Below are 23,032 nucleotides of genomic sequence, written 5' to 3'. Positions count from 1 at the left end.
GGGGCCATATTATGCAAACCTCACTTTTCTGTGCTTTTGTACTTCCATTTGGGTCTCTGATGCGTCTACAAACACTTCAAGTGCGAAACAAAACCGTGCATTGAGTTTTTGTGGGTTAGTTGAGAGATGTTGATGTCAGAAACCATGCGCTTCTGTGAGCTAGTCAGATTTTCCCCCTATTGTTGTGTCATAGTAGGGGAAATTTGAATATTACTAACCCCAGAGCCATATAGAGCGCATAAGCGCACACACACACAAACACACACATAAAGACACATACACACACGCACACACACACAAACACACACATAAAGACACATACACACACGCATAAACACACACACACACATAAACAAACACACACACATAAAGACACATGCACACACAGTAGACATGTAGGTATACATACGCAGGCATGCACATGGACACACATAGGCACGCACGGACAGACTCACACACATACACACACGCGCACACACAGGCATGCACACAAGCACACTGACACACACAAACACGCGCACATGCACACACACACCCATGCACACATAAACACACACACACAAAACACTCACATGCAGGCAAGCAGGCGCAGGCACACACACACACACACACACACACACACACACACACACACCATTATCCCCACACACCCACTCACAAGCGAACACACACACACACATGCAGGCAAGCAGACACAGACACACACATACACCATTTTGTGGTATGTATTCATGCCAACAATGTTAATAAAATTATCAAATGCATTGAGTGACACTCATCTCAAACTCATAATTCTCTTATTTTCACCGGAACTAATTTGGCTAGTAGAAATTCTGATTGGCTAGTACTGTAACTTTAGAAAGTTACCAGCCACATTGACTGGTGATCAAAATGTTAATTTAGAACCCTGATCAAGGCCAGATTATCTCTATGAATGATGTCAATGAAGAGTACAAGAGAATTATGTTGGAAAATAATGCCAGCACTTTATCAGATAACTATAAGAAACACCTAACTGCCCTGGTTACTGAGAAAATACCATATGCAGTCTCTCTGCCTCTCCTTGTCCGTGTCAAACAGACACACACACACCAACACAAACATGTCATTAGGTAAATGGCATCTAAAGACCAAGTTCTGCCAGTAGAAATTGACTAATGACCCATTAAGTGCCAATGCCAAATATACGTTGTGAAAAGCAAAAACCTCACTTCAAGCTGAACGCAAAACTTGACAGCCCTGATTTAGTCAAATTTTAATTTTATGTCCTCAAAAGCAAAAGTAGCCTATTTATTCTTCCTGTTTAATCAAGATATCCAGATCCATGATTTATGTTCATCTACTGTCATTTACTAAACACAAAGCTGGCAATCATTAACATTTTTCCCCATGCAGTGTGTGACACTCGCTGAGGAAAACTTCCCAAAAGAAAAGCTTGTCTGCATAATCTATTAAATTAATAGGCGTGACTCACCAGCATTCCCGTCACCTAGTGTAGAAAAGATAGTTCGGGATGGGTGTGAACACTAAGGGTCATCCGATTAGAATGAAAAAAGAATGAAGGTCCAGACAGCCAGTTTCTTCTTATTCTTGTATTAAACTGTTGGCAGCACAAGGCACTTACATTGCATAATTATTGTGTGTGGTTCTGTAAGTTAAGCACACAGAAAATCGTATCCATTAACATACTATGTAATGTTTCCAATACATATTAAATTATACAGTGTACAAGCGCCCTCTTGAGGCCAAAAAAAGACAGCATATCACCGTGCCTAAGAAACGTGATTCACACGTGTAATCAAGCTGACCATCATACAACGGTATATCTGTTAGCCTACACTTATAACCATAACAATAAGACCTTTGTAGTAGCAATAATAGCATGGTACTGCCTCAATACAAGAAAGACATACAGTAGCCCTGTATAATAGCGAAAATAATGTTCAAACGAACTTAGCAAACTTACATTATACTTTGCATTAGCAAAGGGAGCTAAGCTGATTTACAAACGGTTTAATGCAGCTTCATTATCAAAGTAAATCAACATCATTACAAGCATGAAACAAAGATACAATTATGAATGCAAAGGGTTACTTACTGAATAATGGACGCACACAAACTAGAAGACAACCTCCTAAGCTGCTACTCCATCCCCATACTCTCGGTGCTTAGACTGAAAAGAACGTAACTACGTGACACAAGTCACATGACCCATTTTAATACCATATAAGGTCTGGTAACAGAACTCCACTATGTGGCCTTTTTAACAATGCCGCCCCCAAATTTACCTGGTAAATTTGGAGGACATAACACTCTAATCAGACCTGTAGGGAATAAAGGTTAGTGGGCTGAAGACTAGGCAGGTACCTCCGGATGAAATGTGACCAGAAATGGTCCGCCAGGACTTGGCTGTGGCGCCAACGTTTCCGTGTCAGCATTTCAGAGGCAGGGTAGACTACTTGGGGTAGGGATGAGTCCAGCCGCCCCATCAAAAGGCTGTTTTGGGTAACTGGGTCCACATCTGCGACGTCAGCTGATACATAGCCAAGTGGTTTCGAGTTCAGTATACCTTCTATTTCTGTAAGGACTGTCCTTAACACTTCCTCTGTGACGGACTGACCACCAAGTGTTGTATGGAGGGCTGCTTTCAGAGATCTAATCTCTCACTCCCAGGTGCCTCCGAAATGAGGGGCTCCAGGCGGATTAAACAGGAACTTGATTTGCTGCTTAGCAAGCAAGGACTGCAAGTTGGGTTGTAGGGTGGTAAACGCCTCCGTCAACTCTCTCTGGCCACTCTTGAAGTTTGTCCCCTGGTCAGACCACAACTCATAAGGAGTCCCTCTCCGTGAGACAAACCGGCGGAGCGACATCAAAAACGAGTCAGTGTCAATGCTATTCAGCAGGTCTAGGTAGACTCCTCTTGTAGTCAAACATTTAAATATTATGCCCCATCTCTTCTCACTACGACGACCCACACGGATGGTATATGGGCCGAAGCAGTCAACACCAGTAGAGTAGAAGGCTGGTTTGAACAAACGGAGGCGGGATGGGGGCAAATCAGCCATTCTTGGAACCTCTGGTTTTCCTCTCCACATCTGGCACTGTACACAGTGGTGCTGATGTCGCTTTATGGCCTCTCGACCTCTCAATACCCAATATTTCCGCCTCAGCTCTGCAAAAACTCTTTCCGCCCCAGGGTGGTGTAACTCCTCATCATAGTGCTTTATAAGAAGAGTAGTCAGGGGTTGTTTGGGGTCTAGTACTACGGGGTGTACCACTTCGTGATCCAGTGCCTCTCCCCTGCGCAGGCGACCACCAACCCTCAGGAGCCTGTCAGTATCCAGTTCAGGTGACAAGGTGAGGAGTCTGCTTGTAGATGGCACTGGTTTCCCTGCAGAAAGAGCTTTGATCTCCTCAGCGAAAGTGACTGACTGAGCATCTTTGAAGAGGCTGATTTCCGCACCTTTATAGGTCTCCGCTGGAGGATCTCCTAGCTGTGAGGCCGCCCCATGAAGGTCCTGTGCTCTGGCCTCGACAAGGTCATGGAAAGTCTGGAATTGTGTGATGTCAGGCACACTGCTATCCACCACCATGTGCGCACAGAACACCTGCTTCCTCTCCTCCTCATCACTAATGTTAGATGCGATCTGGGGAGATACAGGCCAGGTGTCAGGATGCTGCAACAAAAAGGCTGGGCCTTGACTCCAGCGTGATGGCTCTGACAGCTGCAGAGACATCCACTCTGATTGTCCTGGACTGCAGCAGCTCTACCGCCTCTTGATCACTTCTGGAACGGGTCACCTCTTTCTCACTCTTATAAGGCAATATGTCAAGTTGCCACAGCTTCTCGATGTGCTCACGCAGCTCTATAGAGGGCGACGTCATAGCTGTGAACAAGCACTGCTGTGGAGACAAGCGGTGTTGGAGCAGTTTCGTGGGTCCTTGGAGTGTCCAGCCCAGCCTGGTCTTAATGGCAGCTGGTCCCCTGGTGGTCCCAACCGTACTGGCTCTAATGGTGTGATCAAGTGGGGGTAGTCTGATCCTATCAACAGCAGTGGCTGAACATTGTCGAGGGGCTGGAGTGGGAGGTCTCGAAGGTGATGGTACTTATCGCAGAGCTTGGCTACTGGATGGCTGTGACTGGCAAGCCCTAGCCGTTCAGCAGTAAAGGCACCCGTTATCTTGAACTTCCTCTGCGGCTGTGAGGCGGGTGTAAGCGTGAAGGTGATATTCGCTCCTGTTATGACCTGTGCATCATTCTTCACGGAGTCTGGAGACTTTGCAGTGAGTTCAGTGTGTGTATTGGTGGACTGCGGCGTGCTTGGAGGGGATTGGGCTCCCATTAAAACTGTGGTGGTATGTACCGCCGACTTACGAACCTTCTTATCGTTCCCCTTTCTGGCTGCTTCCCCACTGTCTGCACGGCCTGTCTTGAACTCTGTACCTTGAACGTCCAGTTCGAATTCTAGCCAGTCAGCAAAGTCCAACAATGTAGGCACAGGTCGCCTCTTTGGGTGGATATGCCTCTTGAAATTGCTGCGCAAATCGTGTGGTAGTTTAGATAGGAGCCTGGCAACATGAGCGCCACAATGGAGTTCAATTGCTCCCTCATCACCCATCTGAGCCAGCATTCCCACCAGGGCACGTACTCTCAGTTCAAATCTGTGGAATGATGTGAGATCTCCAGTGCGGATATCTGGCCCATCCATTACCTCAGCTATCCTCCTGAGTGACAACTTATGGGGCTGACCATAGTGCTCTATCAGTGAGCGCATAGTGTCACTATAAGGGTGGTCTGAGTTGCAGTATGAATCAGCTATTAGCAAAGCATCCTCAAATTTCAAGTGGTCCACCAGAACCTGATATTTAAAACGCTCTGTGGCATCTTCTGGTAGTAGATTCTCTAGGGCCAGCTTCAGTCTTGTAAATAGACGGGGATCATCGCTGGTAAACTGTGGTATGGATGGCTTAGGGCCTCTGTATATTTTCTCTGTCTTGGGTGGAGAAGGGGAGCGAGAATGGCTACTAATGCTGGAGGGTGGAGAACGTGGCTGTTGCGGTGAGTAATGTGTCCTGCTGTGCTGTACAGGCCTATATGAACGTTCATCATGAGCGCCAGACCTGTCTTGCCGCTGGCGTGGTGGAGGTGGATGTGGAGCATGTAAGTTCAGGTGTTCCACACCCTCTGTGAGATAATCAAACACACATGGTTCTGCTGTCTGATTGACTGGAGCGGGTGGTGGTGGACCTTGGTACCACATGGCACGGGCAGGATGCTGATACCTTGGTGGCTGCGTGTGATGGACATTGAGCGGGCTATAGACTGGCGAGGGTGGCCTGGGGGCAGATGCATTATGCCTCACTGGCAGGGCTCGAAATTAACGATGTCCCGACGTCCCGGGGACCATAAAAAATGCTTCCGGGACACAATAGAATGATGTCTGGGACAACTCTGGGACAGTAGAAAAAATGGCGAAGCAAATTTCAAAATAGGTACTTCTTTCCTAAACTGTTCACATGGGAATCTAAACGTATCTTTCTTGTCTGAATAAAATACAGAATCTGGCCTATACAAAATTTGACCTGGCATGACGGGCAGCTGTCAAAAGCAGCGTTAGCCAGCTGATCTGTAAAGAAGCGGTTTTGTACACGCAGCCTTACAACACTGTTTAGGCTACTGCTCTTCAAATCACTGTAGGCTACAATGTTATTTTTGGTACAAATATAGTAAGATACCCAAATGGGCTGGGTGCTTGCGTTTCCTTAGGAATCTGCCGTATTGGTTAAATGAATATTGTGACTTATAGGTCGACACAAAATAGGGCAAGGGCGGTAGGCCTAATGGGTCACTTTCCGATATAGAGGTTAACAAATGGCATTTGTTTTCATGACACTGTGAACATTTTTGACTGATAGTGTAGGCCTAAGGTTACACTGGTGTTCTAAAAAAAAACGAGATGACAGTCCTCTCTGACTAAAACGGTACGTGTTTTCTGTCATTGACAGACAAACGTCACCAATATCATGCTGAGCTAAATAGCCTACTGCAACTGCGATTTGACAAAATGATAGTGTTTTTTTACACTTAATTATTAAAATAGGCCGCTCGCTATTTTTTCCAGCAATAGACGACGTTGTGGTTAACTTTAGGCTACTGCAAACTGCTTTACACTCTTCTTAGAGAACGTTTACAATGTCAAAACAGCTTGTTACATCGAGATACATATTCTAACTACGTTTTGCTAATTCATTTAATTGGGAACGCATTTGAGGGTGAGAGCGTGGCAGGAGAGTAGGCTAGCCTATCTGACAGCTTTGTGGTAATTTCCCACGCTAGGCTACTTATTGTTTTCACTGAGATCTGTGGCCATGACATCACACCAAACTGACATTGAAATTAAAGACACGTGAAAATAGATTATTGACGGAATGTTTTACAACCCTGTCCGTCAAAACGATGGACAATGAATGTCTAGTGCAACCTCAAAAAAGAGCCAAAAGCGCAATCTCTGAAAATGAGTGTTGTGTGAAACAGCAGATGATTAATGAAATGGTGTTTAATAAATTGTTCAGAACTGACATGGTGGACCAGAACGAGTTAATTAAGTGATGCAAGTTACTGATTATTATGCTGTTTATTATGTAGAATGGTAAAAAACAAGAACTTGAATTTGGGACACTGGTGTTTAAGTCCGGGACAGTGCCAAGTAGAATTCGGGACAGTGAGACAGCTGCGGGACACTGAGAAAAAAAGTTAATTTCGAGCCCTGCTCACTGGATAGGAAGGCAAGCTCTGATATGCTGCTTGAGATGTGAATGAAAGATGCTGGTGTGGTGTAGCACCAGCTGCTGGCTCATTCTTCATCTTGTCGGTCAGGGCCTTAACTGCCTCCATAAGGATCCTGTTCTGCTCACTCAAAGCTCGGATCGTGCTGTGTGCGTCTGCACCTGAAAGAGTAGGTGTAGATTCTAAGGGAGTATACACAGTACTTCTGTTGGCCCTGCCAGCTCCTCCTCCAGGTGTAGGTTCAGTGGCCTGACCTTGCGTTGTCGCATGCTCCGCATCCTGAGCATCATCTGCTTCCACAGATAACTGATCACCGAACTGACGACGATGAGCAGTATATTCAACTTCAAATTCATCCAGGTGAGCCGGTGGGCGGATGGTGCGGCGGTGCATCGATGACTCCGGGTCAAGCTGGTCTTGGCCTCCAAACATCTTGTTCCTCAGTAATCACCGATCCCGGGTTTCGGCACCAAAAATTGTAGAAAAGATAGTTCGGGATGGGTGTGAACACTAAGGGTCATCCGATTAGAGTGAAAAAAGAATGAAGGTCCAGACAGCCAGTTTCTTCTTATTCTTGTATTAAACTGTTGGCAGCACAAGGCACTTACATTGCATAATTATTGTGTGTGGTTCTGTAAGTTAAGCACACAGAAAATCGTATCCATTAACATACTATGTAATGTTTCCAATACATATTAAATTATACAGTGTACAAGCGCCCTCTTGAGGCCAAAAAAAAGACAGCATATCACCGTGCCTAAGAAACGTGATTCACACGTGTAATCAAGCTGACCATCATACAACGGTATATCTGTTAGCCTACACTTATAACCATAACAATAAGACCTTTGTAGTAGCAATAATAGCATGGTACTGCCTCAATACAAGAAAGACATACAGTAGCCCTGTATAATAGCGAAAATAATGTTCAAACGAACTTAGCAAACTTACATTATACTTTGCATTAGCAAAGGGAGCTAAGCTGATTTACAAACGGTTTAATGCAGCTTCATTATTAAAGTAAATCAACATCATCATTACAAGCATGAAACAAAGATACAATTATGAATGCAAAGGGTTACTTACTGAATAATGGACGCACACAAACTAGAAGACAACCTCCTAAGCTGCTACTCCATCCCCATACTCTCGGTGCTTAGACTGAAAAGAACGTAACTACGTGACACAAGTCACATGACCCATTTTAATACCATATAAGGTCTGGTAACAGAACTCCACTATGTGGCCTTTTTAACACCTAGCAACTCCTGATGATGCATTCAATCGGATCTTTCTTATATGTGATTAGAAGCATTATTAGATTAAACGACCATAGAGCCACCATAATCTAATAACTTTTTCACTAGTCTTATAATACCGGTACAGGCCTTGTAATAAATAATATTGACAGATGCAGTAATAATTCCTAGCAAATGTTTCCTCTGCACTGTAGCCTGAATGTTATTCTTCTTCTGTAAGTCGCTTAGGATAAGTCTGCTAAATTAATAAATGTAAACTTAAATGATGAGAAAAGGAGCAGCAGCTATCTTATCTATTTAATTTGGAAGGACTTGCATATCTGAGTAAATAATAACTTTTTTCATAATTCGCGTGGATGATTGTTCTCAGTTATTTCGTATTATTGTAGCCTATGAATTAATGTAACATGTTTAGATGATCTGGACGTGTTGAAAGCATCCTTTTCACGAACATGAGTTTGAAAGATCGGAAGGCTCATGACATAAGAGCATTCTTTTGTGCTATGTAGCACGAAGCATTCAGCCCCTGAAACTGGATTCAGCTAGTGTATGGGCTCAGGAAAAGTCTGATAACCATTGTCTGTGAGCAAAGTTTAATGCTCCATTCACAAATCCCTTAGCCTGACGTAGTCATACTCAATTCTAGTCAGAATATGAGTCTGATACTGCTCCATTGGCACAAAATTATGGGGCGTGTTTCAACCGATACAGGGGGGGAATGCCTCTGCATTCAATTGGATAGACCTAACCAATCAGAGCAACGAAATAACTTACCGTGAGGTGTAGGAAGAAAACACACAAACCATCCTTCTTCTCCACAAATGCCTTGACATTGTTTTCTGGTCTTTTGTAAAAGTTGGTGCCGTCAATAACCCCTAGCCCCTATTCTGTTGAACACTGACATGCTACAAACATGTTAAACAGCTGGGAAAGGCTGTCGCAAATCCCTCAAACAGGTGGTCAATCAGAGATTTCAAACGAACGAGGGAACATGTCGCAATGCAACAGTGCTGTTTTCCCTTGATGAAAGTGAAACCACGAGTTTTCCCACATCTCAACTTTGGCCAAATTTTCAGAAATAATTGTTTTCAGTGATAAAACCTCATTAAACTAGATGTACCGCAGAGCGGTACAAAATATGACCGCCGCCCAGTCCAGCACATTTTTTCCACAAAAATAAATCACGCTGAAAGGCCTATGTGATTCTAACTGTCTCACTAAATTGCATTATCCACACTCCATTCTCACTGGTATCTGCTAGACAACAAGTACCAAAACATCATTAGTTCATAGATTTCACATGTAAAGTTCATTTTATACAACCCCACCCCCATCTTGCCTGTTCATAATTCTGAGAAATTCTTGAATTGTGTGCATGTTTGCGTGTACATGTTTATGTTTCAAATCAATGTTTATGTGTCAAAGTCAAAGTCTGCTTTATTGTCAATTTCTTCACATGTCAAGACATACAAAGAGATCGAAATTGCGTATCCCACGGTGGAGACAAGACATATTTTACCAATTAGGTCCACAGACAAACATAACATTCAAGTAAACAATATAAAAGAGTAAAAATAAGAAGGCACATACAGTGAAGAAATAAGAGCAGCAAAATTTGGTTGAAATTGTGCATACAGTAGACAGTCAATATAATAGTCCAAAAGTCAGGCCAATAAATGGCTGAGGTAGTTTTGTTTGACCTAAGTATGCAAGTGGCATAGTGGTGCAAGTTATGTAAGAGCAGCAGAAGTGTGTCCAGAAGTGTACAGGACAACAACAACAAGTTGCAAAGTGTGCAAGTGTACAAGTGGAGTAGTGCAAGTGGAGTAGTGCAAGGCAGCCATTGTGGGTCCAAAAGTCCAGGATGTTATGTAGCTGAGGGTGGAGGGGAGAGAGGGGGGAGAGAGTTCAGCATCCTAACAGCTGTGAAAGCTGTTAGTGAGTCTGGTGGTGCGGGAGCGCAGGCTTCTGTACCTCTTCCCAGAGGGCAGTAGATCAAACAAATTGTGAACGGGGTGATTTGCATCACTCACAATTGTGGTCGCCTTGCGGGTGAGGTGGGAGGTGTAAATGTTCCAGCTGTGTTCACTATGCGCTGCAGGGCTTTCCTGTTGTATTCAGTGCAGCTTCCGCCCCACACAGCGATACAGCTGGAGAGGATGCTCTCAATGGTGCCTCGGTAGAATGTGTGTGTGTGTGCGTATGCGTGCTTGTGTGTTTGCCTGTGTATGTGTGTTTGTGCATGTGCATGCATGCGTACATATGTCTACTGTGTGAGTATGTGTCATACGTATGATTACTGTGAATGTATGTGTGTGCATGTGTATCACCATATGCACATGTGTGCACATGGAATGGGTTAACATGACCCCTGGAGGCAAACATACAGAAACAATTGGTCATCCTAGGCCCTACTGTTCTCAAGATATTCACAGAAAACTGTGTCTGCCCTACCCTCCTTTCGGGGGGTCCAGTACAGCAGGGGGGCTACAGATCAAAACAAAAAACGATGGTTCCATGCTATCCATGTGGGGTTACATGCCCACCAAGTTTCGTGTACCCCGGTCTTTCAGTGTCCTGGGAATCCTTGTTGGTGTACGGTCACTAAATGTACACATAAATTATTTTATTGTAAGGCCCCCCATGAACGAAAGTTCACAAAACTTGGCATGCATTCGGAGGGTGTCATAATGATCCTACACTTTCAAGTTTGTTCAGTTTTGACCATGTCAGCTAGAGATATTGTGATGAAAACACCTAATTTTTTGCTTTTTAATTTTTAACTAGGTGGCGCTATACATGAAATAAGTGGTAATGGGATGGGTTGACATGCCCCCTTAAGACCAACATACAAAAAAAGGTGGACCTCCTAAGCCCTACGGTTCTCGAGATATTCACAGAAAACTGTCTCCAGCCACCTACAGGCCAGTTGGTGTATAGTAACATAAATTAATTTATTGTGTGGCCCCCCATGAACGGAATTCCACGAAACTTGGCGTGCATTCAGAGGGTGTCATAATGATCCTACACTTCCAATTTCGTGCAGTTTTGACTATGTTAGGTCACAGATACCTGCGATTACAACATCTCATTTTTACTTTTTTGTGTTTAACTAGGTGGCGCTATACATGAAATGAGTGGTTATGGAATGGGTTGACATGGCCCCTTGAGATCAACATACAAAAAAAAAATGGTCCTCCTAAACCTTACGGTTCTCGAGATATTCACAGAAAACTGTGTCTGCCCTACCCTCCTTTCGGGGGGTGCAGTCCAGCGGGGGGGCTACAGATCAAAACGAAAAACGATGGTTCCATGCTATCCATATGGGGTTACATGCCCACCAAGTTTCGTCTACCCCGGTCTTTCAGTGTCCCGGGAATCCTTGACGGAAATTTGGACATGCGAAAAAGAAAAGAAAAAAAAAAATCTGACTAAACCTATATGACGCTGCGCGGCGGTCATAATAATATGCATTTTCCATATGGGGTCTTAAAAGCCATGTATCCATCTAGCCACAGCGTTTTTGTTTCAAACATAAGCATAAGTGCTCAGATGACGTGATAGACCAGGCGCTGTTGCTCACGTAGGGCCCAGTTCCTTAACTCATGGCTGTGTCCTATCTTATCTCAGACCTACTATCTTATCTTAACTTAAGAAATCCTAACTGTAACTGCCAGTTAGATTTTTAAATCGGCAATCATCCTGTCATGCCTGTTTCTATGATTAGAATGTATACCAGACTGCCTGTATCTATGATTAGAAGGTCAGGTTGCAAAGACGGTGTTCTAAAGAATCTTTGACAGTTGGTTGCTCAAGATGGGAACCATAATATCAGAGAGAAATAGGTTAGGCCTATATTCATGTGGGAAGCAAGTGTGTCAATATTGATTCATTTGATGTGCAGGATAAAAAGATGAAAAACTAAAATATATTAGGCTAATTATGGTAAATAATAGCCTAAAATTCTGTTATAATGATTAATATTGTTGTCATTTTAATATTGTCATTAATATGTTATAACTGTTATAAATGTTCACTTAATTAACTTATTCGGTGTAATATGCTTTAACAGTCATGTTCCTCATCTTGTCATAGGCAGTTTTGAGGCAGTTATTTTGAATTTAGGACAGGGTCTGTGCCATCCTAAGTTAGGAAATTCTTGAGTTGGGATGGTTCTGTAATGGCCCAATTCCTATCTTAAGTTAAGATAGGATTTTTTCCTAAATGCAGTTAGGAAACATGCTTCTGTAATACCAAAAATCCTAAATGCCATCCTAAACTGAGATGAGATAGGATTTCATAGTTAGGAAGTTTCTGTAATGAGGCCCCTGTCCATCATCGTAAAGCCCGATTTGATTGGTCCGCCCTATCTAGGGCGAGCATACAGTACTTGCTCCACAAGGAGCAATGCCAGACCGAACTTCCCGACCTCAAATGTTGTGGGCGGGACTAAGTTCGGAATGGCACCCAGGCTACAAATCCTTGGCTTTGTTTTAAAAATAGAAATAAGTGTTAAGCTTTAAGACATCCTTACGTTATTAACTTGTGAAAATATGTAGCCTGTATGTCGTTTAAATTGTGTAAAATCACGTTTAAAAGTGACTAAGATTTCCGGTAATTTTCCTATTTAAAACTTGTCTCCTCTCAAATTAGAAAGTGTATTAAGACCAACGGAAAATGAAATGTGGCGATTTTCTAGGCTGATTTGACATGGAACTATACTCTCATTCAGGCAAATAATTTCAATATTCTCAGTTAAATCAGAGACTTTCTAATGTGGAGACACAGCACTCAAAAAATACTCCATAGAAATGCATGGGGCTAGTTTGTCACGCCAATATGGCCGTTGTCTACACATATCCCACCCCTTCCTCGGCAAAACGTTGACATGTGAATACATTGAGCCAATCATATGGTGTGTTGTGAAGACATCGTGCCAATCATGTGTTGTGATCTCGCCGCTGGAGTAAGATTGGTGTCGTGAAGCCTTGCGCACGCGCAGTTCGACCCAAAGACTGTGCCCGATGAGTGCCCATAAAACGTTGGTATATGGCCGCCGAGTGGAGGGACTTGCCTAAAAGGACTTTGGTTAAATATAGAGTTGACATGATTTGTATATCATAGCATTCTTTTTTTTATTCACATTAAAGATTATTAAACTTCAAGAGTGCTGCTGCTCACTGGGTGCTTGACTAGTGTAATCATTTAATGTTGTTTTTATGTGTTTTAATGATTATTTTTTAATCACTTTTAAACTATTGCCCTTTTTATGTGTTTTAATTATTACATTTTAAACACTTAAACTATTGCCCTTGTATTACCTTGTGTGTTTATGTTTTTTTTCCCCTTCATTTTTTAATTTATTTTTTAATTTAATTTCTAAACTTTTCTTTGACTCTTCTATGCCTTCTCTATGCTTTTCTATGCCTTCTATGCTTTTATTATATTTTTATTCCTGTTTGCTTGTGTTGCTATGTAAGCACATTGAATGACCTACAGTATATAAATAAAGTTTGACTTTATTGACTTGACTTGACATTTTACAAAGTGTCCCAACGTCGGATTTTGGGTTGTGTTGTGACAATCAATGGAACCCAGCGAAATCCTTATTTGATTGATCGTGTACAACTTCACACCGGGCCCGGGTGAGACACCGTGCCAACGGGCCTTATACCCTCATCATTTACTGTGGCACTTAAACACATTGTTTTCTTCACATGGTGCACGTTCCCCGCTGCCATAGATGGCAGGCACACACTTAAACTGATACTTCGATGGTCATGTTTAACATAGCCTTATAGCTTGACGTTATTTTTAGTTCTGAGATTAGCCTACCTCAGGCGCGTCACCAAGAGTTCAAAACATTCAAAGCTTATCCTTAAAATCCTTCTGCACACTTTCAGTCAGAGAATAGGGCTTTCACTATGCCTAAAACATGCATTCATCTGTGCTCAACTATCTGGCTACAATGAAACATTCTCCACCAACCTGTGAGCCTAGCTAGTCACATCAGTAGCACACTGAGGTCCTTCTCATCTGTTGTCATCAGCAACAGGAGAGTCCTCCACTGATATCCTGCTCATCATTGCTTTGATTAATAGCGGAGTGGCAGTGGAGAAGTGTGGAGAATTCCCGGTGGGCCAGTTGCGTATTCGGGCTGGGCCCAGGCTGCTAAAATGTGCATTATATTGCTGTTTTATATATTTTTTGCTCTGCTCTCCAACAGCCTGCACTGTGCAACTCCTTTCGTTTTTAGGATGGTAATTACATTCATAGCCTTACTGTAAGTCTTTCTTCAGTGATTTAGCAGTTTCCAGAAGATGACAATCATGTAAGACCTGTGCGTGCTCTCTCTCTCGTGCACATGAAAACTGTGCGTGTTGTAGTTTAGGCTATATATCAACTGCTTTCCTTTTGCAATCTAATCACTTCAATATGTTATTGACGTTCTATACAGAGGGTTTAGAGAGAAAGAGAAGTGTTTAGCCGCTTCACAAAATAATAGGCTGTGTCAGTCTAGTTAAAATGATATTCGGGGCTACGTTCGGCATGGGCCCCTCATTCCCCCGGTCCCGACAAGACTGATCCGAATTTATTTTTCATCGCATCAAATTCTGTCCTTGGTGTGTAAAGTAGTGGTGGGTCGGTCGCGAACGAATCAGTTTGTTTGAACGGGTCTTTAAAATGAACGACCTGAACTGATTCGCCTTTCCAGTTCTTGTTTGTTCTTTCGTTCGTCGCTGAACGCACACTGACCTAGTGCTGCTGTGAATGCCTATGGCACAGCTTCCTAGGACGAGAGCCAAACCAATCGTATGCTGTTGTCTGTGTTGTTTCTAAAACATTCTCATCGAATTAGCCAATGAGGGGCATGAACGCATAGCAACCGTTTCCATGAAAAAAAACAAATGGGCTAGTGAGCCTAGTGGGAGAGCATACGATAAAAAAAATAATGATAATGGTTTACATTAACAACTCCATTTTACATTTCAATATTGGCATTTACATTTAAATATCTGTCTAATGGTAAATGCATGCTGTCTTTTGTATTTTCTGTGTCATGTCAGGTTAATAAATGTGTCTTAAATCTGTCTCGTTCGTTTGTTCATTCGTTCGTTCTCACGCCAAGACCCCCACCTGTTTCACTTCGGTCTGTCGTTCTCGTTCAGTCACTCGTTCTTGGCTAGAAACAGAGTGATTATGGCTCTGTAGCCTAGGCAAAATGGGGACTTGAAACCTTTTCATCAATATAATCTTTCTGCCAAGCCTTTAAACATGTTTGTCGGCATACTGGGTCTTTGTTCCTTTATGAATGAACACATTTTTAAAAAAGAAATTAGTCTACTCTATTTACCGTCAATTTAATGTCAAGGTAAATGAACACATTAGCTACTGCTGCGTTGTCTAAAAGTACACATAATCATGAAGTTGCAGCTATGTATTTGCCGCTACTACTACAGTGTTGTGTTGACCGTTTGCACAATTGTTTGTGAACGAAGAGCTGTGAACCAGCATTCCATGATTCACCACTGAACTACGTTGTACCGGAAATGCGACTGAACGAACGAACGAACGATTCAGAACTAATCATCTTGGCGAACTGAACGACGCAAACTGTGTCATGAGAACGAACGATAAAATCCACCACTAGTGTAAAGACAAAGAACACATCTTTTAATTACCCACGTGATTTTTTATGAATATTTTGTCCAAAAATTTGGACTTGGTGTTAGTGGGAAACTCATTGCATCATCGATGCATTTTAAGCCCCCACCCCAAAAAAACAAAACAAAACAATAAACAGCAAAAAGATGATGTCCTTTTTAATGGTCTTACTCCACATTTCAGTACCACACGGTTAACAGGCTTTTAACTAGTTACTCTAGTAGCTCTTAAGGATTTGGACATTTATTTTACTTCTTACTTTGGATGCTATGTGATTTGATGGATAGTAGAAGAGATGTTTGCTCCTCTCCTCACTAACAATTTCCTCTCTTTCTCAGGTACTTTCTGTGCTTTGGACATCTGCTTGTCTCAGCTGCAGGATGTTGGAACGCTAAATGTGTTTCAGACAGTTCGCCGGATGAGGATGCAGAGAGCCTTTAGCATCCAGACCCCAGAACAGTATTACTTCTGTTACACAGCCATTATTGAGCATGTTCAAAGACAAGGTTTGCTCATAGAAAGCCAGTGATCTCGCCAGAGTTCCCCTCTCACATTCCACTGGACTAATAGAAGCTGCTGAAAGCCTTTTTAAGGTTGCTTCAACTACTTTACGGAGCTAAGTGGCATTTCTTGAATGAAGATGGCAGTGAACTGAAAGCGCTTGTTTCAGCGTAAACCTGCAAATTGGAGGAATTGGAGTGAAAATGATGTGAACTTCTCCTTCACTACTATAAAGAAATGTCTACTGTATCTGTAATGCTGTGGCATTGAATGATGGGTGGTATAATTATATGATTTTCCTTTTAATGTGTGTTTGTCACACATGTAACTCTATACAGGTGATCATGTGTTGCTGCTAGCCATATGTATTGATGGTAAAATAATTATTAAGCAGCTTCCATTAGTTAAAGGAAGCTTTAGAGCAACACATCGCCATAGGCTTTATTCATATTTTTCATGTACCTCTCAGAAAGTGCCATGAATATCTTTGTGTGTTGTTTTATTAAACAATACAACATCTTTATTTTGGCACACAAACAGTATAATTAGGTTGTTGTAGAAATTATTTATCAGCTGTTCCTGACTCCATCGAAATATATTGTGGATTGGATATTCCATTGACTTAGTACAAGGATATCCTTTTTCTGAATTGCTACTTATTTTATTTTGTTTCCTTGAAAGAGAAATGGCCCAATTTTAACCAACTATAATCAACCATTTAGCCACTAATTTTACAGAATAGATAGTGTCACTGCTATGTGTTCTGTTAGTCAAATCACTTATATGTTGTACCAAACTCACTCTTTGTTTTCAAGTATATGCATGTTTAAGGACATTCGCTTTGCTGTAGGTGAAAATTACACAGCAGATATTTAATCCTCAGTAGATGTATACTGTCTAATGCAAGGTATAAAATGAAATGGGCGTAACTATAATTGTGTTGTTTGTTTTTTGTAGTTGCATACTGTGGTGACACTGCTTGTTTTTTCCCCCCTGGTACTAGGTGGCACTAACCAAACCATATTTTGCATATCATGTAGAGTAAAAAAATTATAGAATCACTCAATCTTGAGGAAAAAAATATGGAAGCACAAACCTAAAACATCATAATTAGGGGTCCAAGTGGGACTCCTATTGTTTTTGTTCTGATTTTTAATGAAATTATTTTTTCGCAGCAGAACCGTTTCTACAGCCATTACCGTAATAGGTACAGACTCACGCATGATCAAACAGGAATTACCCATTTATGTCCGTAGGGGGCACTATAATAATCACATTTAGTAGTACCATTCAGTTTCACTGTGGTAGGCCCATAAGTGACATCACACATTTTGTGGAAAGATGCATCATCATATGAGAATTGCAAAAATGTGACTAAAACAGTCGCTCGTTTCAATTTGAGACCTTGCAAGTCAGAATTCGCGTTTGTTTTTTTTAAAGTCTCAAGTCCAAAGTAGCCTGGGCTATTCGAAGCGTCAGTTTATTGCACATACTTTTTATGTCATTTTGAATAGCCACTACATACCCGTGTTTGGCGTGTTGTTCAAAAATCCACGGAATCATTTCATGCAAGCAAACTGCATACAAGGAGTCTTTATTGTTGAGGTCAGACATGATTATCATCCAAACATCTGGCACCTTAACCCGTGATTCAGTGTTGCCAAAACTCTGCTTATCCTCTCTGGTCCTGCGCTGTGCTGTGTGAGAGGGGGAGTGGTTACGGTAGAGCAGAGAAAGCCAACGTGTGCTTCTTTTACCAATATATTTAACAATATCTTTTGCATTACTTATCCAAACGACGCCAAACTTGACACTGCGCTTACTCTTGCCCGTGGTAAGACACCTGTCAAATATGACACCTGTGTGGTTAGTAAGTAGCGTAGCGAAATACAGTTTCTGTCGTGTTTTATTTGGCATTTTGTAAAATCCCATTGATTTCTGTTGGAAGACTCTTTGCACGTTGATATTACTGCGCCACCGTCTATGCTTCAGGTTCAAATATTGAGCGGAAGTTTATACGCGGTTGTAAGGTGTCTGAATAAATAGTTCCAAAATAGCAAATAAGACGGCTGGAAATCATACATTGCGCCGATATATTTGCTTTTAATAATCAACGAACACCACTAACCCCTCGGTGAGTTGCACAGTTTTGAAAACGAACGTTAAGGGTTGTTTTAGGACATGTTTGAGTAGCCTACAGTATGCCTGTTGGCAGCCACTCCGAGTAGTCAAAGGCGATTCAAAACGAGTCAGAAAAGTCGAGACAGGACCAATAGTCAAAATTTCGGTGTCCACCACTCTAGTTCATCAAAAACAAACCAGAAAAGGGACTCAAAGTGCTAAATACCGGAATTTTCCTTTAAAGACATATTTGATTATGTCAAATCAAATTTTAAAAGATGAGGCAACACAATGTCTTCAGAAATATAGCTGAAATACATTAAATGAAATACATTACATTTGTTTAGGAGTGTAAGAGCGTAACATTGTTTACGCTCCTACACTGTTCAGGATTCAGTGCACCCACCCGTGGTCTGATTGGCGAATAGACTATTTGTAAATCAATATTGTAAAATAAAAGATTTTAAGGTCCGCCTGCCAGAATAATTTGGCTGGGCCAAATAATTTCGGTGGCGGGCCAGCTTGCTGACCCATGTCGTAGATCATAGCTTAAACGTGTTTCGTGATGACGACAGCCGACAGGGAGATTTAAAAAAAAAAAAAAAAAAAAAAGCAAAACGCGCATTTAGCCGACCGGGAGTTCAGAACTGTGGTCAGGGGCGGAGCCAAAGGGGTGGCCGGGGGGGCACTGGACCCCTCTGAAATCTGATTGGACCCCCCAGGTGCCACCCCAGATGATTGACATATCACGGCACCAGCACCGCACGTCTTGTTGAAAAGAGCCTGTTGCATTTTGTAATCGGTTGACTGCTATATCCCTCCTGTGCAGTAGCTGGCGCTATGTATTACAAAGAGTTGTCATTCACACTGTCCACCAGCAAGCATTATACAGAGAAGGAGAAGAAGAGAGTCAAACGCTCACAGAGAATATTGCGACAGGGAGGATTTTTTGCACAGGACAGCAGCAGCCTACTTGACGGACAGTGAAATACACGTTCTAAGGTAAGTTTTCTTTTGTAAATAATCATTGTTTAAAGTCACTTTTATGTTAAGTTAGGAGAACGTTTTCTGTAGTTTAATTTTTCTGTGATATGTTCCCCTACAAGCCACGAGTAGCCTATCAAGGTAACGTTAACATTACGTTAGTAGCCTAGCTACATCTCATGTCGCCTGTAGCAGCTAACTGTTAGTATCAGCCAACATGCATTTCACATCAGATTGTTATGTAGCATAGTCATATACATACCGTGTTTTCCGGACTATAAGGAGTATGAGTCGCATCTATTTAGAAACTTCTTTCTCAAAATCCAAGACCAAAGAACAGACAGACTAGTCTACTGTATGACTTCAACGAGGTGATCTTTAGTTTCGTTCTACTTACAGTATCTCACTGCCACTTGCAACGCCTTTGAATGAAATCTGCTGCCGTTTACTGGCAATGCTACAGCGGACTTAAACTGCCACTTCGTGGCGATAAGTTGTAGCCTAATACATTTAACGCAGCTGCGTGAATCACTGAAAGTGCGGATGAAGTGGCCACTTCTAAATGGGACCCACTGTAGGCTATGTGGCAACACAGCCAATGCATTTTTTCAAATGTGCTTCATAAACATACAATACTGCACTACAAAAACGCAAATATCTGAATTATACTTCTCTCTTCACCTAAATAATGAAGGTGAAAGGGAGTTATTAAGCCTTAATGGTGTTTCCTAAAGGGGGTATTGTTAAACCTGCTACTACTAATACTACAAATACAACATGAAGAAAGTCAAGGACATGCATGTCAGCTTCCTCTCATCCCAGTGTTAAAGTAAATCTGGTCTTAAATGAAAATGTATGGCTGTGTTATTTCTTTTTTGTGGGATGTCCAATTTATATGTAGAAATGCACATTTGCAAAGGTGACTTAGTATGTTGTCATAAAAGTGGCTCTCCTTTTGATCTTGCACTGCCAATGTGGCTCTTGTGAAAAAAATAGTGAGGATCGCTGGCCTAAAGCGTCTGGCATATGATTCTGATAATGCGTGCGCTTGTGTCATTTAATCATAACAGTCTGCATAATCTTTGCAGCCAACCTCTTCTGAACTTGTGTTAAGATAGTTTGTCACTTAATTACTGCCATGACTAGGCCCTACACACTGTTCTACAAGTTTAGTTTGGTAATCAGATTGTTCCTCTGGTCATGGTTAAAACAAACTGCACTACTTCATGTCATGTCAGTTCATGTCAAAATGGGGTCAGATTGTTTAGAAATTATGTTTTTTTTTATTATTATTATTATTATTTATTTACATACATACATTTACAAAACTGTAACTGATGAAGTATCTCAAAAATGAAAGCATTTAATATGTCATTAAACTTATATCCGTGCATAAAATAGTACAGCAGAGAACAGGGGTGTTTTCCTCCCAAACCAAGTTCTAAATTCCAACCAGATCTGACAGGCAACCATATCAGCTTTCATTGGACCTAATATTTGGAAATTGTGAAGTTCTCACACTTGTACTTAAGCTATTTTGGCTTTGCTGGAATTTGGAAAGTACCTTGAACAATGCTCTGATTTTTTTGTCTCTTTCTCTGCTCAGATTGCCGTTGGACTGACAAGTGGTCTACACTTCTGACTCAGTGAGGAGAAAGTAATCACTTGTGTCTTTGTTAGTTTTGGGGTGCTGTGTGAGTGTCTGTCTGTCTGTCTGTCTGTGTGTGTTTCTGTGTTAGTTTTGGGGTGCTATGTGGGTGTCTTTTTTTCACACTGCATCTTGAGTTGGGGCCCATGGCTTTCTCCTAGGTGTGAGAGTATGGTTAATTTAGTGATTCTTCCTAGTGTGCCCAGCTTTGTGTGTGTGTGTGTGTGTGTGTGTGTGTGTCTGTCTAAGTTGAAGTGCACAATTTAAGAAGCAAACACTATGTGACAATCCTGAAAAGAATCACATCTGGGACTTAATTACTGTCATGACTAGGGCCTACACTGTTCTACAAGTTTAGTTTGGTAATCAGACTGTTCCTCTGGTCATGGTTAAAAAATCATGTCATATCAGTTCATGTCAAAATGAGGTCAAATTGTTTTGAATTTGATTTTTATTATTATTATTTATTTACATATTGTACGTTTTGTATTAACATTGTTAATAAACTGTAGATTTTATACACAAATCTCCTGTGTGCTTAAGATGTACTTCATGAAAACATTTCAACATTTACAGATTTTGATTGCAATTGATTGTGTTTCTTGAACATTCATTGTTGTAGTCTGTGGACCCCCTGAAATAGCTTTGGCCACCCTCTGGCCACCCCAAGGGTAAAAGTCTAGCTCCGCCACTGACTGTGGTTGTTTATTATCTTCATGACTACAGGAGGAAAGCAGGCAGAAGCCTACTAGGAAGTGTAACAAGTGAGGGTGTAAAATTAAACTTCTTTGGCGGCACACATGATTAAAAAAAATGAACGCGTTATGCTTGGTCCTTAATTGCATCGCGATTAAATGTTAGCCCTACACATTCTTCGGTTACCCACCCCTCCCAAACCAGGAGTGTATTCTTACTCATGTCTTCATGGCCTTCTCTGTCAAGATACGAGTCCAAGGAAAGCCAAACTTTCTCAAAGTCCCTAAGCTTGTCCTTCAGAATGATTCTGTCCTCAGGGGGCACGGTCTATATGTCCAATCTTATCCAAACTGAATAATTCTCTCCATGTGTAGATTGTCAGTCAGCCAGTGCTTGAAAGAGGGCACTTCTTTCTTTTTCTAAAAAGGTAAGATACGTTTTTTTCTCTATTATAACACAATATGCCAGAAGACACGGTTGTGCTACTCTTAACTCTTCAGATATACCCAGAATTATTAAAACAGGGTCAGGCTCTATCGGGACCTCCAAGATCATACAGAGAAAATGGAATATGTCGCACCAGAACTCTTGTAATTTGGGACATAGTGTAGCATGAAGTATGAAGTAAGGTAGCATCCATGCATTCACATTTCTCACAGAGATGAGACTTATTTAAACTGTATTAAGCAATGTTGAGCATGAATGGAACAGTCATGGATATACTCCAAACTGTCCTCCCAAACATTTGGTAGTATTGAGACACCTAGTTCCTTTTCCCATTCTTCTTTTAAATGGTCATTATCTGGTAGGCTCATGCCTTGTAAAGTCTCATATATTTGAGAAATGATGTAGCGTGACTTAGCATACAGTTTTGTGCAAACCTCTAACTTATCTGGCTTTGCCTTGTCGAAATTAGAAAGATGAGCTCTGACATCTGGAGATATCTGAAAAAAATATTCTTAGGCAGGTTATGTTTCTCCTGAAGTTGCTGGAAAGATACAAACATCCCTCCCTCAGAAAGGTCGCCAACATTTCCGATCTCCATTGGCTTCCAGATAAGGTCCCGTCCAAAGTGGAGGGGGCAAAGGAAGGATTTGCTGCAATAGGTAGCAAAAATGACAACACGCTGAGCTTGAAATGCTTTCTCAGTTGTTTCCATATCCTTATTGTGTCGTAAAAGCATGTTCTATTGAGCGGCACAGGTGAACTGCCCTAATATAATATGGTAGACAGTCTTCACGTTCCATCTCTAGCCCATCATAAGGCGACTGGGTGTCATCAACCAATGAGCAACAGAGCGTACTCCAGTGGCCCAATAATACAATATAAAGTTAGGGAGTGCAAGCCCTCCATTGGCCCTGTGTTTGCGGA

The 23,032-nt window shown here is 41.7% G+C and overlaps 1 protein-coding gene across 1 annotated transcript in view; it reads left to right on the top strand.

The window, feature by feature from the left end:
• ptpn9a (protein tyrosine phosphatase non-receptor type 9a) overlaps positions 1 to 17,147 on the top strand; it is a 78,776-nt gene extending 61,629 nt beyond the window's left edge. Inside the window, exon 13 of the mRNA XM_042108783.1 lies at positions 16,050 to 17,147. Coding sequence (XP_041964717.1) covers positions 16,050 to 16,240 — 191 coding nt within the window. The 3' untranslated portion in view covers positions 16,241 to 17,147. The remainder of the gene's footprint in view (positions 1 to 16,049) is intronic.
• Positions 17,148 to 23,032: the final 5,885 nt, after the last annotated feature.

Source organism: Alosa sapidissima, chromosome 11, assembly GCF_018492685.1.
Source record: "Alosa sapidissima isolate fAloSap1 chromosome 11, fAloSap1.pri, whole genome shotgun sequence".
Taxonomy (NCBI): Eukaryota; Metazoa; Chordata; class Actinopteri; order Clupeiformes; family Clupeidae; genus Alosa; species Alosa sapidissima.
The sequence above is the reverse complement of the archived record's forward strand: the minus strand, read 5'-3'. Positions and strand labels throughout refer to the sequence as shown.